General features: G+C 45.9%; 1 protein-coding gene across 6 annotated transcripts in view; it reads left to right on the top strand.

The window, feature by feature from the left end:
* The window catches only part of GPBP1L1 (GC-rich promoter binding protein 1 like 1), a 98,183-nt gene extending 75,345 nt beyond the window's left edge, over positions 1–22,838 (top strand). For all 6 annotated transcript variants that reach the window (XM_029618835.1, XM_029618833.1, XM_029618832.1 and 3 more), the window contains 4 exons: positions 4,076–4,234; positions 4,686–4,795; positions 11,558–11,660; positions 21,168–22,838. In XM_029618835.1, coding sequence (XP_029474695.1) covers positions 4,076–4,234; positions 4,686–4,795; positions 11,558–11,660; positions 21,168–21,317 — 522 coding nt within the window. In that variant the 3' untranslated portion in view covers positions 21,318–22,838. The remainder of the gene's footprint in view (positions 1–4,075; positions 4,235–4,685; positions 4,796–11,557; positions 11,661–21,167) is intronic.
* The last annotated feature ends 17 nt before the right edge of the window (positions 22,839–22,855 follow it).

Genomic DNA, 22,855 nt, shown 5'->3' with positions numbered 1-22,855 from the left:
CTTTAAGATCATGAGAGGTCTTGAACGAGTAGATGTGAATCGGTTATTTACACTTTCGGATAATAGAAGACTAAGGGGCATTCCATGAAGGTGTAGCACATTTAAGACTAATCAGAGAGAATTATTTTTCACTCAACACACAATAAAGCTCTGGAATTTGTTGCCAGAGGATGTGAGTTAGTGTAGCTGGGTTCAAAAAAGGTTTGGATAAGTTCTTGGAGGAGAAGTCCATTAACTGCTATTAATCAAGTTTACTTGGGGAATAGCCACTGCTATTAATTGCATCAGTTGCATGGGATCTTCTTGGTGTTTGGGTAATTGCCAGATTCTTGTGGCCTGGTTTGGCCTCTGTTGGAAACAGGATGCTGGGCTTGATGGACCCTTGGTCTGACCCAGCATGGCAATTTCTTATGTTCTTAGCTGGGTGATGAATCCTTGGGGAACCTAGGTTATTGATTCGACCCCCGAATTAGAAATGTGTTTCTCACGGAGGACAGAATGGTGAAGCTGCAGAGTCAGGGTTGCCATCTGTTGCAACTCAAGGTGCCCAGAGTTTGGGATTGTTTGCAGGTTCAGGGATCTATGGCATTGACACTAGATCTTTAAATCCCTGGGTGTTTGTGCATATGTGGCCCTTCAGTTAGCGTTCCCTTCCTGTTGGATCCCATTATCAGAGGAATTTAAATTCCTCTTTCCCCACAGGGAGGAGTCCAGGTCCAGTCTTTCGTGATAGCTTTGAGTCAATCTGGAACGGAGGATGGAATTGGAAATCATGAATTGAGTGATAGGGACTGCTGACACCAGCCTCTCTGGTTGGGAAGCGGTATGTCAGAACCAGATTGCGTAGGGTCAGTTGGCAAAGGAGGAGGCATCGTGATCTATGAATCATTTAGAGATCAGGAGGAGACATTGTGGCCTATAGAGATGAGTCGTGCACTTGGTCTTGTTTTTCCTTTCTTCTTTGGTTACAAGGTTGGGCAGTGCGGGTTCTATTGGACAATTCAACATCGGTGGCTTATATCAACTGATAGGGAGAGACCAAAAGATGGATGGTTTCTCAGGAGGCTCAGTTGTTGGTTCACTGGGTGGAGCAGCACCTGGCAGTTCTAGCAGCTTCTCTCATAGCTGGGGGGACAACATGCAGACAGATTTTCTCAGCCAGCAAAAGATGGACTCTGGAGAATTTGGAGCTATAAGAGGAAGCAATGCTTCTCGGATGGACTTGATGACGTTGAGACAAAATGCTGTGGTGTTGCGCTTTTACAGTTGCAGGCAAGAATATGAAGCAGAAGGAATTGAAGCTCTGGTGCTACCATGACCGCCGGGGACTCTTCTTTCTCTTTCCCCCATGGCTATGGCGCATAAAGAGGCACCTAAGCGAAGTGATTTTCGTGGTTCCAAATGGCTATGTTGGCCATGCTTCATGGGCCTAGTAAACTTGGTAAATGGTTGTTAAGGTTCGATCACATTCTGAGATGGTTGCACCAAGGTCCCATATTTGCAGATCAGGTGAAACACTTCTGTCTTGTGACTTCATTTTTGAGAGGAAATGCTTGAGATAGATGGGGTATTTTGAAGACGCCATTGCCACCTTACTACAGGCTAGATGGCTGTCTACATCCTTAGCTTATGTTAGTGTGTGGAGGACTTTTGAGGCTTGGTGTGTTGAACAGGGCATGCAGTGTACTCTGGTGACTTGGGACCTCAAGGTGTTAGCTCAGCAGTGTACTCTGGTGACTTGGGACCTCAAGGTGTTAGCTCAGCTGATGAAAGCTCCTTTTGAGCTACTGTGCATCTGTGACCTGAAGTACCTGACCTGGAAAGTCATATTTTTTATGCCGCTCACTTCAGGGTGCAGGGTCAGCGAGCTCCAGGCCTTAGTGACTTTATACACCTTATACTGAGTTTTATCACGACAGAGTGGTCTTGCGTATGCACTCTAAATTCCTGACTAAGGTGGTGATCGATTTCCATCTTAATTGGTCAATTGTCCTGCCAATATTCTTTCCCAGGCTCCATTCACAGCAAGGCAAATGAGCACTGCACAGTTTGGATTGCAAGCGAGCCTTAGCCTTCTATCTGGAGCAGACAGAAGCCTATAGACAGTCCACCCAACTCTTTATTTCTTTTGACAAGAATAGGTTGGACATTGCCATTGCCAAACAGACACTGTCCAATTGGCTAGCAGATTGCATCTCCTTCTGTTATGCACAGGCGGGACTGCATCTTGGGGGTTATGTCAAGGCTCATTCTGTCAGAGCCACTTGCAAGCAGTTCCTGTGGAGAGATCTGCAAGGCTGCGATGTGGAGTTCTCTCCACACATTCACATCTCAATTATGTCTGGATAGGGATGGCCAACATGACAGTAGGTTTGGCCAATCTGTCCTTCGGAACCTCTTTGATGTGTAGAACCCAACTCTCCCGTCTAGAGGCCTTTATTTGGGTTCAGGCTGTTTTCCCCTCTGATAGCAACAGCACCAGTGTTATTGTGCCTGTTGGTACCTGGTTCGGTGTCTGTTGTCCTCTATTTTTTGTTGGAGCAGCCTGTAGCTAGGGTTTCACACGTGTGAGGACTACCATCCTGCTTGTCCTTGGAAGAAAGCAGAGCTGCTTAGTTGTAACAGGTGTTCTCCGAGGACAGCAGGATGTTAGTCCTCACGAAACCCACCTGCCACCCCACGGAGTTGGATTTCTCCTATTTTTTATTTTAATCATAATTCTATATTACAAGACTGAAGAGGGACACCGCATGGATGCATGGTATAGGGCATGCTGGACATGCTCAGTGTGCCTAGTTTAAACTTTTAGAAACTTTAACACACGTTTTCTGCATCGGGGTTCCATCTGATGTCACCCATGTGTGAGGACTAACGTCCTGCTGTCCTTGGAGAACAGCTGTTATAAGTAAGCAACTCTGCTTTCCGAGCAGGGTAGTCCTGCGTACACATCCAAATTTTTTGCCAAATGTAGTCTCAAATTTTCATTTAAATCTGGAAATTATCCTGTCCACCTTTTGGCCAGAAGAAAAGATATTAGAACATCCACAGAGCTTTATTTTTCTTATATGACCCAGATAGACTGGGAAGGTCTGTGAACAAGTATACGATAGCCAGCTGGATCTCCAACTGTATATCCAGTTGTTGCCAAAAAGCAAGCCTCTTGCTGTAAGGCCATGTACATTTTCTTTGGGTCAGGGCAATGGCTGCTTTCACATCATATGTTAGTTCAGCCTCTCCAAGAAATTTGTAGGGCATGCTATTACATCCCACTGCTGCCTAGAGCAGGATATCCACAATGAATATGCATGAGAGAAATTTACATGCCCTGCTTCTTTTTTATGCAGCTCTATTTCATGCATATTCAGTGTTTGTCCTGAAAACTTGACTGGCTGGGTGTGCCCTGAGGACTGAGTTGAGCAGCACTGGCCTAGACACTGACTTTTGTCAGGACAGCAGGTTTAGTCAATCCTCAAAGTTGTGATTAAACTCCTTCCACAATTGTTGAAGTGGAGGGTAGAGGAAAGGAGACATGACAGCCCTTAGCTTGGGAGTCCCACATGTGGAACTACTCATCCTGCTTGTCCATGGAGAAAGCAAAGTTGCTTACTTGCTACTCGTGTTCTCTATGGACAGTAAAATTAACGGGCCCACATTCCCTCCCACCTCCCCAGAGAGCTTAATTACATGGAGTAAGGAGGCTTTGCTGAGGGTTGCTTATTGCAGTGCTACTGCACAAGTGCAAAAACTTCTGGGATTCTAGCCAGTGATCTTACGAGCTCCTTATATAGTGCTGTGGGCGAGACCACATACAGGACTGTTAATCCTGCTGTCCTTGGAGAACACCAGTTTCAGGTAAGTAATCTTGCTGTGCTATGCCATTCTATTTCATTGATGTTTGTTGGCTCTCACCCTTCTGCTGAAATTCTGCTTCTGGTGCATTTTTCAGCTGCCTGAGCTCTAATAGAGTGACACATGTTTATTTGGTGTATCTAAACAGAATAGTCACAAAAATTTAAAAAATCTGCTGCTTACTGAGCCCTAATGAGAATCCTTTTATTATGGATTACTTATCCAGAATTCTACCAGCATTACGCCCCCCATAGAGATCAGTGCCTCGCGGCTGACACGCCTAACGCGGCGCACCACGGATAGGAAGAGTGAGTTCCTCAGGGCACTGAAAGACGATTCTAACGGAGACATCACGGAGAGCAGAGAATGTGACAAACTGGAAGAAGTAAGATGTCATTTTTCACTCTTCTAGCAGCTTCTCCAAGTCTTTCCCTCACCCTTCTCCCTGAGGATCCCCTGCTTAATAACATTCATATTCTAGTCAGTCGCCTTACTAATGGAGCCTGCTCGGTAGGCACAGGTACCAGCTGAACAGCAATCCTGCGGAACTAAGAATACAGACCTGTGAAGGATGGAGATGAAGGGAATACAAAGGAAATATTAAGAATATAAACCTGTGAGATAATGGGAGCATTAGCATCTTGTGCTGTGTGCATAACATGCGTAAGGGTTACCACCACTGTCTAGCAGCTAGAATGGAGTCGCTCGTGCTGCTTTTCTTTTGCCATATCCACTTGAAAGATCAAGTCTGCCAGTTTTTCCTATGGAATGTTTGTCTGCCTCCTGTTCCTGGTAAATAGTGAACAAAACATAATGTACTACTGTGTTCTTTCCAGATGGAGAGCATCAGCCCTACAGAGAATGAAGAAAGTAGCCATCACAACAGCCTGCCGAGCCCTCAGGATGAGAGTAACAGCTTTTCACTATCATTGGAAGCAGAACACAGGTGAGGGTGCAGGAAATGGGGAGGAGGAGAACAGCTGGAAACAAAAACAGGTTGGGAAGAAACTGGGAATGGGGAGGAGGAGACGGCAGCTTTTCACTGTCACTGAATGCAGAAAACAGGGAACGGGAAGGAGAAGAGCATGCAAAGAGAACTCCCCGAAATTGTGGTTCTGTCTGCCAGACCTGATCTCTTTTCCTCAGATATTACAAGGAGATGGTTTATGTGGAACAATGTGTGTTCTTTATTATATGAACTTGTTAGTTATAGCATGTAGTTATAGAAAGAAAGGCAAGATAAAAACGTGTAGAAAAATAAGGCAACAAAAAGGGCACTACCCTCGCTATTCCATTTTTATTTATTTCTATTCACTAAGGACAAGCAGGATGGCAATCCTCAAGGGGACCCTCTGTCTCATTTTTTCCGCAGACCCTACAAGTCATGCTTTTTTGCTCTCTCTTGCAGTGACTGCAGTGAAAGATGCTATGGAAGATGTCAGTCCTCACGCATGGGTGACATCATCCGATGGAGCCCGACATAGAAAACATATGTTAAAGTTTCTAGAACTTTGACTGAGCCTCTCTGAGCATGCTCAAGCATGCATTATACCACTCATCCACGCGGGGTCCCCTCACTGTCTTCTTTTCTGCAGAGCCTTGTGCGTCTAGGCAAATTAAGTCTCTCTGAACTTAGGAAGTTAACCTTTTTCTTGCTGGTTTTTTGGTACTTCAATGATACCTTTTTCGTGAGATTGCGCAGTTGACATGGGATCCCTCTCTGGTCCTGTGGTGTGAGGTGAAGGCCTTAGATCCTTTCTTCTGCTCTCCACAAAAACTGCTTGACTACTTTCTACACCTTTTGGAAGCTGGCCGGAAAACCATATCAGTTAGGGTTCATCTGAGTGCAATTGGTGCATTATCACCTCGGTGTAGAGAGTAAGGCCATCTCTGTACAGCATATAGTTGTACAGTTCAGGCAAGTTCTGTTTCAGTTGAAGCCTGATCTAAGACCTCCTGTTTTGTCTTGGAACCTTAGTGTGGTTTTAGCTCAGCTGATGAAAGTTTCTTTTGAGCCATTGTGCTCCTGTGACCTGAAGTGCCTGATCTGGAAGGTAATATTTTTGGTAGCATCACTTCAGCATGCAGGTTCAATGAGCTCCAGGCCTTAGTGATTTATCCACCTTATACTAAGTTTTTTCACGATATGGTAGTCCTGCATATACATCCTAAGTTCCTGCCTAAGATGGTGTCAGACTTCCATCTTAATCAGTCCATCATCCCGCCAGCATTTTTTCCCAGTCCCCATTTGCACCAAGGCAAACAAGCCCTGCATAGTTTGGACTGCGAAAAAACTTTAGCCTTTTATCTGGAGCGGAAAGAAGCCCATAGACAGCCCTCCTAACTTTGTTTCTTTTGATCAGAACAAGCTGGGTATCATCATTGCCAAGCAGACTCTTTCCAATTGGCTAGCAGACTGCATCTCCTGTTATGCCTTGGGGGCCAGGTCAAGGCTCACTTTGTTCGAGCCATGCAGTATGAGTGACCCACTTACGAGCAGTCCCCATGGAGGAGATCTGCAGAGCTGCAATGTGGAGTTCCATCCACTCAATCACATCTCATTACTGTTTGGATAGGGATGGCTGACATGACAGCAGGTTTGGCCAATCTGTCCTTCAGAACTTGTTTGAGGTGTAGAACCCAATTCTGTTTCCTCCTAGGGCCTGTTATTTCTGTTCAGGCTGCCCCCTCCTTTTACCAACAAAACATTGTTTTGCCCATTAGAACTTGTTTTGGGGGTCCAGCTATAACCAGGGATTCACCCATGTGTGAGGATACTGTCTCAAGATTGTTCGATTCGCCTTCACTTAACAATGGAAGTATGCTCTCTGCTCCAGTGGTGGTTGCAGGAAGCTCATCAGGGCAAGGGTGTACCCTTGTCCCCTCCGAACTGGCTAATCATCAGGACAGACGTGAGCCTCCAGGGCTGGGGAGCTCACTGTCAGGAACTGATGGCCCAAGGGCGTTGGACCAAGGAAGAGGCCCTCTGGAACATAACTGCCTGGAAGCCCGCGCAGTCAGATTGGTGTGTCTACAATTCAGCCACATAATCCAGGGTCAAGCAATCTACATAATGTAGGACAACACATCAACACTAGCCTACATCAACCGCCAGAGTGGAGCCAAAAGCCAGCAAGTGACTCTATGGAATGGGTGGAAATACATCTACAGATGGTCTCAGCCTCCCACATCGCAGGAAAAGGCAACGTCAGAGCAGACTTTCTAAGCAGGGAGAGTCGACCCCGGAGAGTGGGCATGTCGGCCAAAGCCTTTCAGCTGGTAGTGGATCACTGGGGTCTCCCTTCTATTGACCTGCTGGCTGCATCTCACAATGCAACGGTTCCCCGATTCTTCAGTTGCAGAAAAGATCAATTGACCCTGGGGATCGACGCTCTCATTCAGACCTTGCCGGAAGAGGAGCTGCTATACACCTTTCCTCCGCTGCTATACACCTTTCCTCCGCTGCTATACACCTTTCCTCCGCTGCTATACACCTTTCCTCCGATTCTGCAAATAACCCTACCCTCCTGGGTAGGGTTATTTGCAGAATCGAGCGCCACAGGGGATTAGTCCTAGTAGCTCCAGATTGGTGCAGGCATCTGTGGTAGGTGGACATGTGAAGACGCCTGGTGGAGACTCCCCTGTGCCTTCCACCGCACAGGGACCTGCTTCAGCAGGGACTGGTCCTTCATGAGAATCTAACTCTATTCTGTCTTACGGTCTGGCCCTTGAGAGGGCTCGCCTGATGAAGCAAGGATATTCGGTGGCAGTATTTACCATATTATTCCGTGTGTGGAAGTTCCCTACATCCCTAGCATATGTGCGGGTCTGGTGAGTATTTGAGTTCTGGTGTGAGGAATATGTTGTTTCCCTTCAGACAGTCAAAATCCCACCAATTCTGAAATTTTTGCAGGACAGCTTGAATAAAGGTTTGACCCTTAACTCCTTGAAGGTCCAGGTAGCGGCGCTATCCTGTTTCGGGGCGAGGTGAACGGAACCCACCTGTCGGCTCATCCGGACATTGCCTGTTATCTGAAGGGGTGAAGCACTTCCAGCCACTTCTATGGTGGCTGGTTTTCTTGTGGAATCTTAATCTAGTATTGGAGTTTTTGGCAGGGCCCTCCTTTTGGCCACTGCGCAGTCTTTCCTTGCGTTTAATAATCCTGAAAACAGTGTTCCTGGTGGCTATATGCATGGCACATTGCATCTCTGAACTACAGGCATTGTCATGTCAGGAACCGTTCCTTTGGATGACTCCAGGAGCATTACAGCTTCGACCCGTTCCATTCTTCTTGCCCAAGGTAGTCTTGGCGTTTCATTTGAATTAGTCCATTTCGTTGCCATCCCTAGATAAGCACAAGAACACGGAAGAATACTGCCTCCTTCAGTAGGCTTTTGGTGCGCTATCTGGAAGCTTCAGAACCATTCCGAAAGATGGACTGCCTGTTTTTCCTTCACGGTGGAAGGAAGCAGGGCGAACCAGTTTCACGGGCTCCCATAGCTTGCTGAATTAAGGAGGTGGTCACAGGAGCCTGTGTGGAGGCAGGAAAGCCATTACCGCCTCGGGTTAAAGCTCATTCTACTAGAGTTCAGGCAGTCTCATGGGCGGAAGCTAGACTGCTGTCTCCCGTTGACATCTGCCGAGTGTTGACGTGATCCTCCTTGCACACAGTCTCCAGGTTCTACTGCCTGGATGTACGGGTCCGAGAGGGCACAGTCTTTGCTCGGGTGGTGTTGACTGGACCAGGGGCAGCCCGGGGGGTAGCTTTTGTACATCCCATTGGTCCTGAGTCCATCTGGCTACACACTAGGAAATGGAGAAATTACTTACCTGATAATTTCATTTTCCTTAGTGTAGACAGATGGACTCAGCATCCCGCCCATGGCTGCCTGAGAACGGTGTCAAGGATTCACCCATGGAGTGGATATCGATTCCAAGAGATTACGGGTAAGCCATCATCCAGTCCCTAGATCAGGGCATCTATAATCTTACTGGGGTTCATTGTTTGGTTGAGTACAGTTACGAGTATCTGTTTTTAATCAAGTTTTTTCGATAACATGTCCACAGTGGCTTGAAGGAGAATATTGGAGGGCTGAGGGCACTGCAGGGCTGTAGCTAGGGCAGTTATGGCGAACTCCAGTCCCTCGAGTGCCACAAACAGGCCAGGCTTTCAGGATATCTACAATGAATATGCATGAGAAAGATTTGCATGTACTGTCTCCATTGTATGCAAATCTATCTCATGCATATTCATTGTGGCTATTCTGAAAACCTGGCCTGCTTGTGGCACTTGAGGACTGGAGTTCGCCATCACATCTAGGGTGAAGTCGGCTTTGAAACCTGACTCCGTCTCCATCTGCTATCAGGAGAGCACAATACCCATTGGTCCTGAGTCCGTCTGTCTACAATAAGGAAAACGAAATTATCAGGTAAGTCATTTCTCCATTGCCAGTGCTTATGTTTTTGCTAATTTTCTTCATTTTGGTCCACTTTCCATTTTTTTGAAGGACATCCTTTTAGCTTTAACTGGCCCTCCAGTCTTGGAGTACCCCCTAACCCAGGGGTGGGCAATTCCAGTCCTCGAGGGCCACAAACCTGTCAAGGTTTTAGGATATCCTAATGAATATGCATGACATAGATTTGCATACAACTGAGGCAGAGTGCATGCAAATCTCTCTCATGCATATTCATTAGGGATATCCTGAAAACCAGACTGGCTTGTGGCCCTCAAGGACTGGAACTGCCCACCCCTGCCCTAACCTGTCTAGTTTTCAGAACATCTACAATGAATATGCATGAGAGAGATTTAGTTGCATTGGAAGGAATACATGCAGATCTGTTGGCTAGGGGGCCTGGCCTGGAAAAAAACATGGTTTTGAATATACCCGAAGTACAGCTGACAATGCCTGTGTCAGGATCCTGTCTCAGGATCCTGTCTCACGCTTGCATAGACTGTTAGATCTTCCCTTAAGTAGTGGAGGTGGGGTTTCTTCTTCTTTTTTTTTTTTTTTTTTTGAGCCAGCAGTCTCCTCCTGCTCCTTTGCATTTCCAGCTCAGTTGGCACTAGGGCTGGGATCTAGCACCATGAAATTTCATTTGCATCTCCCCAGGGATATGTTCTTCTATTTTCCCTTCCAACTTATGTTTAGTCCAGTCATTGCCATGACTGTCCTGATCTGGGAGCATTCATAAGGAATCTTTTCAGAACCTTGCAATCATATCCCTGAATCCTGCCACTAGGTGTCATCCTTAAGCAATGACCATGACTCTTTCCACCTGTATAGTAATGCACAGCACTTGCCAACTGAGTCACTGGACCGGCCAAAGTTGCATTTTTCATGTTCACTATTCCTCCTTTTTCTTAATAAACTTGTTAACCCTTTTGTTTGTGACCCACAGAAGTGTTGCTGGGTGATCTCAATATGGTGTTCAGTCTTTAGGTATCATTGCTAGGAACTGTATGACCCCTGGGTTTTGTGGGGGTCACAGTGTCCCTAGGAATCACTAGCTAATAGCTTGTGGGATAGGTTGGAAGTTGGCAGTTTAGGGGCACATGCACAGGAGCAAGTGGAGCCATGGGGTTAACCCTGAGCGAGTGTTACCGGATAGCACTAAGGCATTATATGTCAGGTTGCATCTGGAAATGTTTATGATCATGTACCCAAAGTGCATGAATCTCAACTGGGCAGACAGGATGGACCATTTTGTCTTTATCTTCTGTCATATGCTGTGTGACAGAATTCAAGCATGCTTGGGACAGCCATAGAGAAAATGGTAGGAACAAGATTGGGAAGTGCAGTATTGCAACCAACCCACCCATCGCTCCCTTGAAAGCAGAGGATATGAGGAGAAAAGGCATGGATAAAGGAAGCCCAATCTAGTGACACACAGTAAGACACGGAATTGCTAGGTGGGAACCAAGAGATTACAACTCTCAGAAATCAATCAGAAGCCAGCAATTATTGGTGGCCAGTTTGCATCCAGAAAGTCCAAGGGATGTAGGCAGTGTGATATAGGCATACAGTGTTAGGCCTTGCTATTTTGGTAGCTGTTTCAATTGTTTGAATTCTATTGATTGTAACATGTTTCAAGAGACTCTTGGTGGTGGGTGTGTGATGATAAATGGAGCAGATGGGCCTGGAAGTTGGATTAATTCTGGCACTTGTATGCTTATCTGCCCAGGATGAGGGAGAATCAAAAAGAGAAAAAACACTGATTTGGATAAAAAGTGCTATCCTACAAGTGATTATGATGTGTGGCTGGTAGCTGGAATATATCCTTAACAGGGCAGACTGGATTCGACAACTGGGCTTTCTCTTCATCTACTGTATTCATATTGAAACCAGAGTGATGCTCGGTTCTGATCCTGGATAACACTAATTTTACTGGTAGTCAGCGCTTCTAATAATATTTTTTCCCAAATGTCTAAATTTGGACATCTCAATTTTTGGAAAGTTAAAATTATAAAGTAACCCTGATTTAAAAATCTAAACTTTTAAAAGTGATTGTCACTTGACTTATCCTGAAACCCCAAGTGTTGCCACCTGAGGTTAAGGGATCCTTGTAACTGACAGAGAACCTTTGCAGTGTAATTGCAGAGAAGACACCATGAGCCTGTGTGACTAATTCTAGAGATGTTACCTCTGGGATCCTGCTTTGGTGTTCTTGCATAGGAGAAGTAACTCATTTTGCTTCCTCTCACTGTAGGCTGCTGAAGGAAATGGGTTGGCAGGAGACCCCTGAGAATGAGGAGAGTTATCTGCCACTCACTGAGGAGGAGCTTCGTGAGTTTCAACTGAAATCTGAGCAGGTTAGTGTCTGATACACACAGACTGTGCCTTCCAGCACTACATCTTCCTATTTTCTTCATAATTCTGCTTTTCCATGTTGCTTTTTTACTGTAGCTTCATCATACACTACCACTGCACCTTCAGTCTATTGCCTCTGTGAAAATTGTTCTGTCAACTGGTAACAGAGGCCACACGGGAGGGAGTGATACTGGTCCTGACGCTTACCAATGGGGACAGTATATCTGGTATCCAGTGATCACGGATGGTGCAGTTCAGTATTAGAGCACAAGAGATGACTGCTCATTCAAAGGCAAGGGTCCTAGACTTCAGGAACACTAATTTTGTTAAAATGGGGAGTACCTCAGAGTCATTCCCTGTACATACCTGGATCAGTCCAGACTCCTGGGTTTTGCCTCCCCTCCAGCAGATGGAGACAGAGAAGTTTTGACAGACTCTGCCCTATACCCTGAGGTGCCACCCACAGTCTGCCAGTATTTCTGTCTCCAGCAGATGTGGTGGAGGTACAAAACTCAGTCTGTACTGATTACTTAGTTAGAAAGGAAAGTCGTAGACAGGAATAAGATTTTTTCCCATCGATAGCAGGGTTGAATTAGCCATGCTGTCATGGGATCTGTCAATCCAGTCCAGGAAGCGGAGCTTTACAAAGCAGAGATTCAGATTTTTGCTCTCTGCGGCTGCGCGTGTGTTCCCGCGCAGGAAAGTAACAGATTCTCCTCAGTCTGTTTTTTCCACGAGCGGGATCGCACGCGGGGCTGACTTCTCCTCAGGGTTTCTTATTTTTCTTGAAATGTCAAAGAAGCCGGGGTTTAAACCCTGTGCCTGTGACAAGGTAATGTCTGTCACGGATGGCCATGACCGATGTTACCGATGCCTGGGGCCAGAGCATAATTTACAAAATTGTGATTTTTGTGCTCGTATGTCCCCAAGAGCCCAAAAACAATGGGCCTACAAGATGTTTGAACTTTTCACTTTTCTGAGCCATCGGAGGCTCATTCTTCACCGGGTCCCTTGTTGACAGCGGCTCCATCACAAAAACGAGCGTCGTCGTGGGATCCTCAACCCTCCAGGCTTGGAGGTAAGGACTTACCGAGCCGACATAGGCCTTTGGATCCGAGAGAACCTAAAGAGCCTCGGCGATCGGCGCAGGAAACAACGGCGCCTAAAACTTTGGTGCCGACGACTTATGCACCATTGGCGCATAACACTTCTGCGTCCGAATCAACATTGGCGCACAAGATACTGGAGCGCACAGCGCAGGAAACATCTGCGTGCACGGCACCAAAGACGTCTGCGCGCACGGCGCCAGAGCGCACATCGCTGGAGACTTCTGCGCGATCGGCGCCGAAAACAATGGCGCAGACACCATCTGCGCGCACAAGTCGGTATACACGCACAACTTACAACAAATATCGGCGCACATGGCGCCAAAGACATTGGCGCACTCTACAGCATACAGATCGACGCACAGTGGACTACAAAAGTCCAAACAAACATATCATTCAATATCACATGGGGTAAAACGAAGACATCAGTCTCCAGATGTACCTCATTCCACCTCTTCAGACTCTAATCCTACAGAGGTGAGGCCAAGACGAATCAGACGATCACTGTCTAGATGAAACCCACACAGGATCTTCGTCACACCATCACCATAGACGATCGCGTCACTCACATCAAAAAGCGACGAAGACGAGAAATACATGGGCAGTGAGCCCTTCCACTTCTCGGTCATCTCACCCACGAAGTGTACATTCCTTATCTCGTACACAATTAATAAAAATCATTTCCTCTCCTGCATCTATGTCCTCAGATAATTCTGTTAAGATCACAGAGGGCAAGATGAGGAACAAGAATGATGTACCAACCGTTTCCCCTAAAATTCCTACGGTACCACCTAAAACAGGTGCATTACCGAAACAATCTGGTCGTTCAGCAATGCCTCCTCAAACGAAAGAGGAATTTTTTCAATTATCCCAGTCATTGGATAGTCACTGATAGTCACTGATAGTCCAACGAACTATCAGTGAGTTCCCCGGAACACAGTATACATGCTTCCAGAGAACTGTCGGTGGAGCCTCCGGCATCCCCAATGATGAAACGGCCTATTTCACCAATAAAACAGCAAGATACCCCTATAGATTCTCTGTCTCCACAAACATTCCCGTCGGATCCACAGGAGCCATATTCTCCTCCAGAGGACCTAACATACCCAAAAGTTTTAGAAAAACTGGGCACAATTCTACATCTAGAGGTCCAAAAGGAGACAGACCCTAGATCAGAAACCTTTGGGCTTCTAAAGATTTTCGATGCTCCGGGAGAACTAACATCTCTCCCACCACACAAATTATTACATACTGTCTTAAAGAAGTCGTGGGAAACACCTTATTCTCTGTCAGCGGTTTCCAAGAAAACAGATATAAAATTCTGTATGCGAAAAACATCGCCTTACTCTATCCCACAACTACCACATGCTTCAATTGTGGTAGAGTCGGCAATGCAAAGATTCAAAAAAGCAAAGTCACATGCCTCTTATCCACCGGGCAAAGACAACCGGTGTTTAGATGACTTTGGCAGGAAGAAGTATCACAACTCAATGTTGAATGCCCGCATTATGCACCATCAATTCTACATGGTACAATACCTATATGAGTGCATACAAGCCACAAAAGGTATGCTTTCCTCGACGGCAGATCAGGTACCACCGCCTCTTCATGATATGGAGGAGTGTTCACGACACCTTCTGCGATCAATATATGAGGCATTTGAAACATCTTCTAGGGCGTCTGCGACAGCCATCGCAGCTCATAGGATGGTATGGTTATGAGCTAGTACAATACGAAAAGATTTACACGAGAAGCTGACGAACCTCCCGTGTACAGGAAGACAACCTGTTCAGGAAACGATTTCAAGAAACAGTTGGAAAATTAAAGGAGGATGCTTTAGCAGTCCAATCCTTAACGTCACAATCTCACTACTCGACCACGCGTCGTTATGTGGGATCTACACATAGACAATCCTATAACCGTAGGCCTTACAGGTCTTATCAGTCCTTTCATACACAGACGTATCCATCTTACCAGCGTCCTCTGCAGCAACAAAACACGACTCAACATAGAGGTATGCCATGTAACCAGAGACGGTAAACACAGCAACCGACTACTGCAGTGAAATCAATGCCGTCTTTTTAATAACCCAGCCACCACCACTACATCAAGCACCACCGGGCAGAATTCATTCTTGCCTGGGAGAAAATAACAACTGATCAATGGGTTTTAGAGAGAGTACGAAACGGGTACCAACTCCAATTTACCACAAAACCCATACTACTTCACTTTTCCACTCTAAAGAGTCAAAGCTTCCAACCACAACTGGGGGAGGAGAATGCTTTGCTTCGCAAACAGCAGGCCATTCGACAAATTTTCCCGAAAACCCAAAAAGCAGGGTTTTATTCCCCTTACTTCCTCATTCTCAAAAAGTCGGGTGGACTTCGCCCCATATTAGATCTACAGGAATTGAACAAATTCCTGATCAAAGAACATAAGAACATGCCATACTGGGTCAGACCAAGGGTCCATCAAGCCCAGCAGCCTGTCTCCAACAGTGGCCAATCCAGGCCACAAGAACCTGGCAAGTATGCAAAAACTGAGTCTATTCCATGTTACCATTGCTAGTAATAGCAGTGGCTATTTTCTAAATCAACTTAATAGCAGGCAATGGACCTCTCCTCCAAGAACTTATCCAATCCTTTTTTAAACACAGCTATTCTAACTGCACTAACCACATCCTGTGGCAACAAATTCCAGAGTTTAATTGTGCATTGAGTAAAAAAGAGCTTTCTCCGATTAGTTTTAAATGTGCCACATGCTAACTTCATGGAGTGCCCCCTAGTCTTTCTATTATCCGAAAGAGTAAATAACTGATTCACATCTACCCGTTCTAGACCTCTCATGATTTTAAACATCTCTATTATATCCCCCCTCAGCCGTCTCTTCTCCAAGCTGAAAAGTCCTAATCTCTTTAGTCTTTCCTCATAAGGGAGCTGTTCCATACCCCTTATCATTTTGGTAGCCCTTCTCTGTACCTTCTCCATCGCAATTATATCTTTTTTGAGATGCGGCGACCAGAATTGTACACAGTATTCAAGGTGCAGTCTCACCATGGAGCGATACAGAGGCATTATGACATTTTCCGTTTTATTCACCATTCCCTTTCTAATAATTCCCAACATTCTGTTTGCTTTTTTGACTGCTACAGCACACTGAATCGACGATTTCAATGTGTTATCCACTATGATGCCTAGATCTCTTTCTTGGGTTGTAGCACCTAATATGGAACCTAACATTGTGTAACTATAGCATGGGTTATTTTTCCCTATATGCATCACCTTGCACTTATCCACATTAAATCTCATCTGCCATTTTGATGCCCAATTTTCCAGTCTTACAAGGTCTTCCTGCAATTTATCACAATCTGCTTGTGATTTAACTACTCTGAACAATTTGTATCATCTGCAAATTTGATTCTCACTCATCATATTTCTTTCCAGATCATTAATAAATATATTGAAAAGTAAGGGTCCCAATACAGATCCCTGAGGCACTCCACTGCCCACTCCCTTCCACTGAGAAAATTGTCCATTTAATCCTACTCTGTTTCCTGTCTTTTAGCCAGTTTGCAGTCCATGAAAGGACATCGCCACCTATCCCATGACTTTTTACTTTTCCTAGAAGCCTCTCATGAGGAACTTTGTCAAACGCCTTATGAAAATCCAAATATACTACATCTACCGGTTCACCTTTATCTACATGTTTAACAGCTCCTTCAAAAAAGTGAAGCAGATTTGTGAGGTAAGACTTGCCTTGGGTAAAGCCATGCTGACTTTGTTCCATTAAATCATGTCTTTCTATATGTTCTGTGATTTTGATGTTTAGAACACTTTCCACTACTTTTCCTGGCACTGAAGTCAGGCTAACCGGTCTGTAGTTTCCCGGATCGCCCCTGGAGCCCTTTTTAAATATTGGGGTTACATTAGCTATCCTCCAGTCTTCAGGTACAATGGATGATTTTAATGATAGGTTACAAATTTTTACTAATAGGTCTGAAATTTCATTTTTTAGTTCCTTCAGAACTTTGGGGTGTATACCATCCAGTCCAGGTGATTTACTACTCTTCAGTTTGTCAGTCAGGTCTACTACATCTTCTAGGTTCACTGTGATTTGATTCAGTCCCTCAGAATCATTACCCATGAAAACAATCTCCAGTATGGGTACCTCCCCAACATCCTCTTCAGTAAACACCATAGGGGCTCTGGCTCCCGATAAGCGTGGGAAAGTTTCTACAGGTCTTGAGGGACTGGGTTTAGGAAACTCTGGTCCAATCACGGCTCCTAAGCCTCCGCAGCACACTCTGATGGATCCAGTCCCCCAGGATCCTCACGCCCCAGACTCAGGGGGCAGACATGGGGGGCACGGATTCCGTGGAAGGGGATGATCCACTGGTCCTTCGGTTGTTCCACAAGGAGGAGTTGGACCCCTTGATCTCGCATGTCCTTCAAGAACTGGGGATTCCAGTACCGCATATTGACTCAGATTCCTTGCCAGGGGACTTAGAGTTGGCGGAGCTCCGCGTGCCTTCACATGCGTTTCCTTATCACAAGCTTTCTCAAATTGTGTCCCGGGAGTGGGATGCTCCGGAGGCTACCTTGAGAGTTAGCCGAGCTATGGATAAGCTTTACCCGCTCACTCTTGAGGCATTGGAGCTGCTTAAGGTACCTAAGGTGGATTCAGCGGTTACGGCCATTGCTAAGCATACCACCATCCCAGTTACGGGTGGCATGACCCTTAAGGATCTCCAAGATAAGAAATTGGAAGTGTTGCTCAAGCAAATTTTTGAGGTGTCAGCCCTGGGGGTGCAGGCGGCGGTTTGCAGCTGCATGGTACAGAGGACTACTCTCCACTGGGTGCAGCAGATGTTAACAGCTCAAGATCTGCCTCCGGGAGAAGCAGAACAAGCGAACCAAATGGAATCTGTGGTAGCCTATGCGGCGGACGCCTTGTATGATCTTCTCCGTACTTCAGCCCGCTCCATGGCGTCAGCGGTTTCCGCACGACGCCTCCTATGGCTCTGCCACTGGGCAGCAGATTCGTCGTCCAAAGCACAACTCGGTTCCTTTCCTTTTCGGGGTAAACTTCTATTCGGGGACGAGTTGGAGCAACTTATTCGGTCCTTGGGAGAGAACAAGGTCTTCAGGTTGCCTGAGGACAAGCCAAAATCGTTCCGTTCTTCGGGCACTTTTCATGGTTGTTTTCGCGGACAGCGCCGGTATCGCTCTGGAAGAGGTTCTTCGTCATATGCCCCACGGCAACCGCCCGCACGCTCCCAAGGATGGTCTCATTCCTTTCGTGGCCGGCGACAATCGCGCACGGGAGCGGGTCATGCCTTCGCCAACAATAAGATGACTCAATGAGGGGACGCCGGTCCATCCCTCCGTTCTGGAAGTGGGAGGTCGACTTTTTCACTTTCGGGAGGAATGGACCAGAATAACCTCAGACCAGTGGGTCCTCGACATTATAAACCACGGCTACACTTTGGATTTTGCACAACCCCTGTGCGATTTCTTCCTGATTTCTCCCTGCGGGTCGCGGGACAAACAAGGCGATTTTGCAGACGCTAGCCCGGTTACAGGCTCTGGGGGCTATAGTTCCAGTACCGATGGCCGAGCAAGGCATCGGTCGCTACTCCATCTATTTCATCGTCCCAAAGAAGGAGGGTGCGTTTCGACCAATACTGGATCTAAAACAGGTCAACAGAGCTTTGAGAATCCCACGCTTTCGGATGGAGACCCTGCGCGCCGTCATCGCGGCGGTCCACAAAGGCGAATTTTTGGCTTCTTTGGATCTCACAGAGGCTTACCTGCACATAGGGATCCAGGAGTCATCAGCGGTTCCTGCGGTTCATGATCCTGGGATCCCATTACCAGTTCTGTGCTCTTCCGTTCGGCCTCGCGACAGCCCCGAGAGTCTTACCAAGGTGAAGGTGGTCGTCGCTGCGAGCCTCAGGAGAGAAGGGGTGCTCGTACATCCGTACTTGGACGACTGGCTCATTCGGGCAAAATCAAGAAGACTCTGCGAGGAGGCAGTGCAGGCGGTTCTACACCATCTGAGCTCCCTTGGTTGGGTCGTCAACCACCCCAAGAACCAGCTGATTCCCTCCCAGAGATTGGAGTTTCTGGGAGCCTTGTTCGACACCAATTTGGGCAAGGTTTTCCTACCACAGGCAAGGATGGGAGCGCCTGATGGCGCAGGTTCGTCGTCTATTAGCTCTGCCTTTGCTGGTGGTGTGGGATTATTTACAGGTTCTTGGATATATGGCATCTACTCTGGAGTTGGTTCCTTGGGCTTTTGCGCATATACGGCCCTTACAGAGAGTGCTATTTTCTCGGTGGGACCCCAAATCGGAGGAGTTCCGGGTGCCTTTACCGCTCCTAGACCTGGCCAGGGCCAGTCTGCAATGGTGGTTGCAACTGACCCATTTGCTCCAGGGCGTCGATTTGGCGCCCCCGCAATGGCTTGGGTACAGTTCAATACTGGCAGACTGCAGGTGGCACCTCAACTTAACTGGCAGCGGCAGTCAAAATCTTTTCTGTCTCCATCTGCTGGAAAGGAGGCAAAATCCAGCTGCCTGGACTGATCCATGGTACTACAGGAACAAAAATTAGCAGGTAAGAAACAATTTTCCTTTTACTCTCAGGAGTGGGGGGTTACTAGAGATGTGGCTCAGGGATCAGTCCTGGGACCTGTTCAACATTTTTGTGAGCATTATAGCGAAGGGATTGTCAGGAAACATTTGTATTTTTGCCAATGAAACTAAAATGTACAACAGGCTAGACAGCCAAGAAGGTGTGGAAAACATGAGGAGGGATCTAGCAAAGCTCAAGGAATGTTCTAGAGACTGGAAGTCAAGATTTAATGCTAAAAAAAATGCAGATTAATGTATTCAGGCTGCAAAAACCCAAGGGAGAGGGTATAGTATAAGAGGCAAAATTCTTCCAAGCATCAAAGAAAAGCAGGATCTGATGATCTTAAGGTAGAGAAACAGTTGAATAAAATGACAGCAAAAGCCAGAAAGATGCTTGGCTGCATAGGAAGAGGAATGTACAACAAAAAAAAGAAAGGTGGTGATTTCCCTGGTGAGACCTCATTTGGAATACTGAGTACAATTCTGCTGACCACACTTTCAAAGGGATATAAATCAATTGGAGTCAGTCCAGAGGGTGGCTACAAAAATGGTTAGTGGTCTTCCTTCTAAAGCATTTGGGGATAGACTTAAAGATTTAGTCATGTACACCCTGGCGGAAAGCTGGTATATGGGAGATAGGATAGACATCCAAATACTTTCAAGGTTTCCATGCACTGGACATGAGCCTCTTTCAATGGAAAGAAGGCTTTAGAACAAGGAATCATGGGATGAGGATGAAAGGGGGTTGACTCGGGAGTAATCTTAGGAAATATTTATGTATAGAGAGGGTGGTGGATGCATGGAACGGCCTCCCCGTGGAGGAGGTGGGGGAGACAAATACAGTATCTGAAGTCCGGAAAGCCTGAGATAAATCCAGGGATCTCTGAGGGAGAGATGGGAATGGTAAGGCTAGATAAATTGGATGGCTCGACATACTAGATGGGTCATATTGTTTGTGTTTCTGTTTGCATACATCACATACACATGGTTTCATGTACAGTCACATTTGTCTTTATTAATCGCTTATGCCATAGCTCTAAGCGATGTACAAGGCAACATACAAAGTTTAAATATGTAACAATTTAACACATTGCATAATAAAAACAAAACCCAATGATCTTAATCAAAACATATACAAAAGTCATAATGGAGTTCATCTTCAGCAGCTGTGCTAACTTAGCAGTGCTGCTGCCGCTGAATATTTCAGCTATCTTAAAATTAGCCAGATACAAACGTACACCAGCTAAATCTGATTATCTGAGTTATCAAGGTAACTCGATTCTTCCCTGATCTGACCAATGCCCGCCTCTGAGTTATCCAACTAAAACCTTTTTTTTTTTTTTCTTTTTCAATATTGGGCTCAATGAAACTTGTCAGTACCACATAAGAGAATGTTGAAACGTTCCTTCTTCAGAGAGATTACAGTGTAGAGGAAGAGATTAGAACCCAGGCAGGGAGAGTGAGAGGAGATGTGATGTAGGGATCTGACTGCTCTACAGTTACTCATCTGTATGGTTGGTAAAAGGAGCTAAGCCAAGAGTTCTCCAGTTCCAATCTTTGGCTGGAAAGGAATTATTTACCAGGGGACTATAATTAGCTAACAAACATGAGTAATTTGAAAAAGGTGGAATTCCATGCACAAAGATAATCTTTGAACCAAATTAGGCAAGTGTAGAATGTGCACTGAGAGTAGTGTGGCTAACCCTTCTGCCAGTCAGTGGAGCTGTAGAAGAGAGCAGATGGTCTTACTATGTTGCTTTATTTCATAGCTGAGAAGGAACAGCTTCCAGAGGAATGGATCTCAACGGGCCCGCTGCTCCGACCTGTCCTTTTTCTGGAGAAGCACTTTGCAGGCAGAACTCAGCAAGGAGTCAGACACAGAAACCAGTAGCAGTGAAACGTCTGATGATGATGCCTGAGGCAGACAGAAACAAAGGAGAGAACCCAAGAAGCAGTCAAGGGAGCTGATGATGCAGTTTGCATGCACCAGAAGGGGCAGTGTGGGCTACTTTCTGCAGGATCCTCTTTTTTTTATTTTTAAATTCAGTTCTTTGTGCACAAGGAAATAATCATAATCTAAAGAGGAGGACAAATTTGGCCTATTGTAACTCATTTCTTTGAGGTTTATTTTGCCCTTTCTGTGCTTTGATGGAGAAATGTTTGTGACAGGAGTAAAATGAGAGCATGGAGAGGACGCAGCTCAGTCTGAAAACAGGCGATGAGGTCACAGCAGCAGTCATGCATGCTTTCCGTGTGCAGCCAGCATATCCCCTTCTGAACAATTCGCTCGCTATGTCCTAATTTACCAGGTCTGAGACACTGTCTCCTTTAAACTTTATCTGAGCATCTGCTGGGGAATGTGGCATGTTGTACCCTTCCTTTCCTTCTCTTCTTAAGCCCTTTATGCTCTTAGCCACCAGTTGAGCAAGAAGCATACAGTCCTATGCCCATTGTTCATTAATTTTAACGAGTAACATTCTTGCAGTTCATTATGTAAGCATGTGCTGTTATACAAGTGTTGCCCCCTTATGCTGGATACTGCAAGTATTGTGTAATATGACTAGCTGCAGGAATCTTTGCACCATTCTCTGATTCTGTGTCCTTTGTGCTATTCAGGAAGCAGGGGGGTGGGGTGCCAGGGAGGAGGAGGAATGTATATACTTTAAAATGTGGGATCTTAGCTGACCAGCTAGCAGCATTCCTTGCCTGTGAACTCTGCACTGCTTCCCTTGCTCCCCTATGCCAGTCATTTTCTGTTTTCCTTTGGAATAAAAGAAACACCAGGGAGCTTTAGATGACTTCCCAGCTTCTTTGTAAGTGCACTTGAAAAGGTTTTGCTCATCACTAGAGCTGAGATAGAATGGCTGAGCTCCAAGCAGGTCCTGCCCCTTCATGGGGGAGGGGGGGTATAAAAATGCATACTGCCACATATGGAATCTGGGAATTTCTGAAATGGCACACACGCATGAACACACGGTGTCCTGCAGAGACAAATAAGCATAAAGACCTGTGCTAGAAAATGTCCAAAAACTGGTTGTCTTCAGAGGATGGGTAGGGGCTGGTCATAATGTGCTGAAGCAATCGCTGGCCATGGCAAAATGACCAATGATCTCATCTTCAATTTCAGGCCAATACTTGTTTTTGTTTTTTTACACTGAGGAGTTTTCTCACTGAACCAGGTGTTTGAACTGTTCCCTTCTTTCTTTTTGAGTGCAGCTGTAAAATATACAGATATAGGGAATGATTGTGCCGGACTTGCAGCCTTGATATTCAGGGTGGATTGTAAAATATAACATTTTTTGTGAAGATTTCAGAAAAAGATTTAAGATTATTTTGATAACATTATTTACAGATTTCAAAATGTGATCAAACAAATCTGTACAAGGGGGGAAAACTACTGCATTGGAAATAACTTGGAATAAATATTTTGCATCAGTTTACCAAATGCCAGAGTGAT

This window comes from Rhinatrema bivittatum, chromosome 10, assembly GCF_901001135.1.
Source record: "Rhinatrema bivittatum chromosome 10, aRhiBiv1.1, whole genome shotgun sequence".
Taxonomy (NCBI): domain Eukaryota; kingdom Metazoa; phylum Chordata; class Amphibia; order Gymnophiona; family Rhinatrematidae; genus Rhinatrema; species Rhinatrema bivittatum.
The sequence above is the reverse complement of the archived record's forward strand: the minus strand, read 5'-3'. Positions and strand labels throughout refer to the sequence as shown.